Below are 5951 nucleotides of genomic sequence, written 5' to 3'. Positions count from 1 at the left end.
TTACCTCTTCAACATGTCTTGAAGTTCTCCAGAAGCCTGCAGGACACCGGCCCTCGAGGCCTGGAGTTCGACACCCCTGCTCTACACCAACCACCTCCTTTGGCACTACTTGCACTCCTTTGCTCCTTCACACAGGGCTCTGTCATAATCTGAACCTTTTAGCCACTGGAGCTTTTATCTCAGCAAACACAGACATGCACAGACACAGGCTATGGCGCTCACCGGCTTTCATGCTTTACCATATCACTTGCTAACGGAGAACCCATTCTGCAGTGACCCAAAATAATCTGAACAGCAGTACACGCAGTCACTGTGGCTGACCAAACGTAAGCATGCATGTTATTTAACCACAGTGTGTGTGTTTGGATTAGTGGAGAAATCTCCTCAGTGGAATTCAAGCTTCTGTTGTGATCCATGACTAAAAAACCTCCAGTGAGCATGAGTGGACTCTTATGATGGACATGCTGTGACACACTTGTGCTGGGCCCCTGGGTGGCAGTTTTTAGTGTTTAACTGCTGTAAACCTGTCAGAAAAAAGGAAGCTGGAAGCAGAAATGGGAAGTACATTTAAAGGTCACAAGAGAATGTTACTGGCTGACAAACATGTGACACTGGCTGACCAATAATGCATGTGTATCCTCCTGTGGGTTGCAATACTCTGTAATGAAGCTCAGACCATCTGATGACATCCCCGTCTTTGCTGTGGTTTGGAGACTTGGAGGGCTTTTCCAGTCACTTATCTTAATTGTAATGAGGTAGTGTGCAGCAACGCTCCGCGGCCCTCTGTGAAAATGTAATTTCCCCCTAAACCCTAATAACTGGTTGTGCCACCCCATACGGAAAAGAAATAGTAAGAACTTATGTGATTACTCATGAAAGTAGCCACTTTCTCATTACTTTCATACATTGTTTTAGTAAGTATCAGAAACATACAAGTTTCATTATATAATTTTTCAACGGATCTTATATCTGTTTTCACACTTATATGCTTTTCATACAAGTTTCACACAAGACAGATACAAACTTTATAAGATTTATATATATCTTTTCCATATGGGACACTGGGCAGCAAGAGTTGCAATCAAGTGTCTGTAATAACTGTCAGGGAGTCTTTATTCTATTTGGGGGGATTTTGGCAAACTCTTTTTTGCAGACTGAATATCCCATTCAAGGTTATTCCAAAGGAGCCCGATCGGATTAACATCTAAAACCTCTTTTGCTTTTGAAAGCTTTCACAGGCAGGCTTGCTGGTGTGTTTTGCCTCACTGTCCTGTCACATAACACAACTGTGTTTGAGCTTCAGGCCACAAACTGATGGACGGACAGTCTGCTTCAGAATTTTCTGGAAGAATTGAACTTTTCCCGTCCTCTTCCTTTTGTTTGAATCATGAATTCTAACCTAAACTGAGACGAGTGAGGGCTCCAGTTCTCCAGTCTTCTCCCAACTTTAGATAAACAAAGTGTGGAGCGGACAGGAAAGTGGGGGCAGAGAGAGACGTGACAAAGGGCCGTGGGGCAGACTCAACCCCGGGCCGACCGCTGTGAGTTGTATGACATGTGGTCGCCTGAGCTAAACCGGCACCCAACTCGGTTACATTTTTAATAATAATAATAATAATAATAATAATAATAATAATAATGGATTGGATTTATATAGCGCTTTTCAAGGCACCCAAAGCGCTTTACAATACCACTATTCATTCACTCTCACATTCACACACTGGTTAAGTGACACTTTCACTTTTTTTTGGCATAACTGGCACTGTAGATGGATCTGTAAACTTTGAAGGGGTGGGGGTCAGTTTTTCTTCTTACAGTCTCTGAAGCCAGGCTTGCAACAAAAATGACTCTCGGTACTAGAGAGACCTTGAAAACTAACTAAACAAATAAATTGCCACTTTTTATGTTTGATATATTAATTTTATTTTGCATTACACAAAGCTTCAGGTAGACTAGCATAGCCAAAAGAGCTCAAAATAAACTGAACTCATTGTTTACATATAAAAATAAAGATGGCTAACAGGCTACACCATCTTCTCTTTCTACTCGTCTCGGGCTTATAAATAGCAAAATAAATTACAAAGTTCACACATCGAGCTGTTACACATTGTTAAAGCTTTAAAAGCCTTGAAATGAGCAGAACCGTTGCAACAAAGAAAGAGGTAGGTCAATTTTTTCTCCTGTAAAGGTTAATACCAGCATTTCTTTATTAAGTCTGGAGCATATTTCTGTTTTCACTTCCAGAAATAAAAATGGGTGTTTTTAAATTCAGTGCTTGTTAGTTTAGAAACACAGGTGAAACATTGTCACTTTGCTGGGAACCTATAAAGTGATAACTGACACAAGTAGATCCTAGAAGTAGCAGATAAGTCATCAATGTACTATTAGCAGCACATCATTGACAAAGGATTTAAAAAATGTAACATTTTGTAACTAAAGTGAGGTTACTTTTTTTTTTTTTTTTTTTTTAAATTGGCCCAAAAAAAAGAATGACAAAACAATCTTAATGTTCAAATGAAACCAATGTTTATGGTAACAAAAAAAGTGCCAAAGCCTGTCTTCAGTGCATTTAAACTAACGAAGCAACTTTCTAATACAAAAAGATTTTAAAACGAACAATACACAAGGAAAATTCTTTGGTGCCTGTGCATGATATATATATATATATTTATTTTTTTCTCTTAATCTCAACCTACTTTGGCACATTAACCATCTCCACCTCATTCCCTCTACACTCAGTTTTCAGCTGACTGTCAACTCTTTTCAGCTTTTGGTCTAACCTCTCACCAGCGCCGCTTGCTCCAGCGTTCGTCAGTACTGATGGAAGCTTCCGAATCTCCTCTGCTGTCGCAGATGCTATCCAGGCGTTGAGCTGTTGGTGAAGCTCTGAGGAGTTCAGCTCTGTGTTTCTTCCCTGTCTCTTCCCATCCTGAGATGGGAGCTTGTGCACAATTCGACGCAGCCGCTTGATATTTATGTTATGGTGCACAAAAAAAGCTGGGAGGATTTCTCTGAGGTAGTCGGCACCATCTGCAAAAAGTACAGACAATCAGTAGCTGATAAAGAAATGGAGCAATGCTCTGACAGCAAGATGGTAACAAGGCATTCAGATAAAACATTTTGCGTGGAAGAGCCATTATTATTATAGAAACTGATAATAAGCCATCAGATATTCTTAGACTAATGCAAAGTTATGGTTATAGGTGATTTCCACACCTTGAGATATGAAAATGAAACTGTTTATTGTATTTACTGGAACTGTTCCAGGTGGAAGGAAGAAGCTGTTTGAACAGTTGTTTTACTCCCTCTGATAACCAAAAGCCAAGTCTGTGATCACTCGCTAAGAGCTGACATAAACACCCGTAAAATCATCGTCATTTTCAGATTTTCTTCCTTTCTGTTTCTTTTCAGATTTAATAAATTCGTATGCATCCTTTTGCCTTTTTAAACTGCTCATCTCACCTTTGAGATCTGCGCAGTTTGCACATACATTATTGTGCCAGGAGGAGCCCCTCAGTGCCAACTGCAGTCCTGCACCACTGCAGCTCTTATGCTCTGTGCAGTTGTGATGAGCAGAGGAAACCTCGGAGAAGGTGCCGTCAGAGCAAGTCTGGCACACGGTGTCCTCATCAGGTGTACCTGGAAAAGGTAATGAGTACTTTGATGAAGACACCTGAGATCAGTCGTGTAACAAATGGAATATTATTTGGGATAGGTTAACAATTAACATACTAATCGAAAGGAATAAAACCAAACCCCTTTGAACTAAGTGAAATCGCCCTCGGCTCAATGTGCTAAAAATGCAGTAGGTGTAACAGTGGTCCTGCTAAGACTCTGTGTCGCTGTACCCTGAATGAATACATGTAGTTGCAGTCTTTTCCCCTGTGTGGTAGCAAACTACAGTCTTGAAACTCAAACTGAGACTGTGCACTTGCTTCAGTCCAATGCTGACAAAAAAGCAACACCTACAGCTTCCTAAAGCAATCCTGCTCTTTGTTGCTGTGTTGGCTTTTCAGTAGAAAAACCAAAAGCTGTAAGATGGCCAAGACAACTGTTGCAGGCAAAATTTAAATTGCACAGAATGTTTGCAGTGTGGGAAGAATGACAGTGTCATAAAGACTGTCAGTTTGTATTTGCTTAGTGTTCTGAAGATGTCATCTGTGCCAAAGAAACAGCGTCATTGTTGTAATATATAAATAGGCACATAATTCAGGAAGCAGGCTATTTTGAGTTGTTGTTGCCCTTTTACACAGCAGAGCGGCAGCAATTTCGATGCGTCATAGGAGGAAACCTAACAGCACTGCTATGACACCTCAAAATACGTGCTGCAGAAAACACATTTCCCTATGATGAAAAGCTCTGAGCTCATGCAGCAGCTCTGCGCACTCTACCTTTGGCCCGCACTCCTTGTCCGGGTGGACACGCGCTGTGTGGGAGGCACATGTCGTACTGCGTCTTGTAGTAGTACCCCGGTTTGCACTGGCACTGGCAGTCACTGTCCGCTGTGCACGGGGTCTTCACCACCTGATTGTGACTGCAGACTCCGCAGCGCAGGCACCTCCCGATGTGGTTCCACACCTCAGTGAAGGAGCCGTGCGGACAATTTGCGCAGTCGCTCTTCCTCTCGGACGAGCACTGAGATCGCAGGTATGTCCCAGGGGGACAGCGGTCACAGCTCACCGGCGACCCGGTGATGGGGTCTCTGCTTTCAAAGGTCATGGCCACGCTGTCGACTCGAACGACGTGCAGTGAGAGCAGCACCACCGGGAGCACCGATAACGTCATCTGGAAAGAAACGAGAAAAGTACCAACGGTGAGTGCAAGGAAACATCAAAGTCCGGCAAAATCCAAGAAGGAAATAAGAAAATAACTTCAAGGAAAACAGAAGCGTCCGACAGACACGTGGAACAGATGAATCTCTCTCTTATTGGCTACTCTTAGAAGTAGTCAAAATAAATGAAAACTGTAGGTCTCCATGCTAAAAACGTCTACCTCACATTTTTACCAAACTCAAACAAAAATCTTTACTAAACGAATAAATGCGTCCACGCGAGCTTGTTCTACAATGACTAGCGTGAGGAGGGAATCCCTCAGACGCTGACGACGTCACCTACCATTGCAAACAGCTGGGGTGTGTGCGCTGCAGCAGGATTCGTCTCTGTCAGGAGGATTGGCTTCGGCTTCCTCTCCTCGCTATTTAAGCTATGACGCCCCCGTAAAAAAATCAATACACAACTTTAGGATGCGTCATCATCACCGCATGACTCCAGCTAATTTGTATTTTAAAAAAGGCTTGTATTTATCCCCAGTTTAATTACTTCTTACAGCCTACATTTAAATTTTTTTATATCATCATACAGGTTTGGGATGTCTGTATAAACACTACCTATCCATCCTGCGGGATGCTGCATTGACTGGACTCCCACCAGAATGAAGAACCTTTAAATAAAATAAAGCTGCTCCTCGGATTTTCTTTATTTCTTCTTCTTCTTTTTTACTGTTCAGTTGTTTTTCTCTCTCTTTCCGGTTGGTGTTGGGTAACACTGAGCCCACGGTGCGGTTTGACAGGTGCTTTGATGTGGTAGATCCTGAAACTGTGGTGCGATGAGTTAACCCCACATGATGTTTTGGCTTTGCTAAGTAATGATGATACATCATGCGTTGAAACGATACTAGGGAAGCAGTCCAAGCTGCCGGGTATAAAAGTGGGTTTAAATAAAAATTACAAGCTGGGTGGTGGGAACACTCACTGTGGTGTCTGTGGAGGGGCTGAACCCTGTCCCAGCTGCTGTAGGGCGGGGAGCACCTTGGATACGCTAACACAGAAAGACAAATAACTATCCAAACCCACATGAACACCTATGGATAATTCAGAATTACCAATTAAGCTAACCCCACTAATTGCTTGTCTTGGACTGAAAACCCACGCAGACACAGGGAATACATGCAAA

At 42.5% G+C, this 5951-nt stretch overlaps 1 protein-coding gene across 1 annotated transcript; it reads right to left on the bottom strand.

Moving 5' to 3' along the window:
* Positions 1 to 1898: 1898 nt before the first annotated feature.
* On the bottom strand, positions 1899 to 5409 carry tnfrsf11b (tumor necrosis factor receptor superfamily, member 11b). The gene is made up of 5 exons (XM_086280282.1): positions 5387 to 5409; positions 5115 to 5202; positions 4392 to 4785; positions 3463 to 3639; positions 1899 to 3030 (listed from the first exon to the last, which is right to left on the bottom strand). Exons 1-5 carry the CDS (start codon positions 5392 to 5394, stop codon positions 2693 to 2695), a joined length of 1005 nt encoding a protein of 334 aa, XP_086136408.1. The 5' UTR covers positions 5395 to 5409; the 3' UTR covers positions 1899 to 2692.
* Positions 5410 to 5951: the final 542 nt, after the last annotated feature.

Source organism: Aulonocara sp. 'chitande type north' Nkhata Bay, linkage group LG22 (genome assembly GCF_057382095.1).
Source record: "Aulonocara sp. 'chitande type north' Nkhata Bay isolate Kocher_YH1m ecotype deep benthic linkage group LG22, A_spYH_male_GT1.1, whole genome shotgun sequence".
Classification (NCBI taxonomy): domain Eukaryota; kingdom Metazoa; phylum Chordata; class Actinopteri; order Cichliformes; family Cichlidae; genus Aulonocara; species Aulonocara sp. 'chitande type north' Nkhata Bay.
Note: the sequence above shows the minus strand (reverse complement) of the source record. Positions and strands in the feature narration are given on the sequence as shown.

Coding starts and splice junctions, on each gene's coding strand:
- tnfrsf11b (XM_086280282.1), bottom strand. Junction 4,786..5,114: donor CACCCCAGCTGTTTGCAATG/GTAGGTGACGTC, acceptor GTTTCTTTCCAG/ATGACGTTATCGGTGCTCCC. Junction 3,640..4,391: donor ACAAGGAGTGCGGGCCAAAG/GTAGAGTGCGCA, acceptor TACCTTTTCCAG/GTACACCTGATGAGGACACC.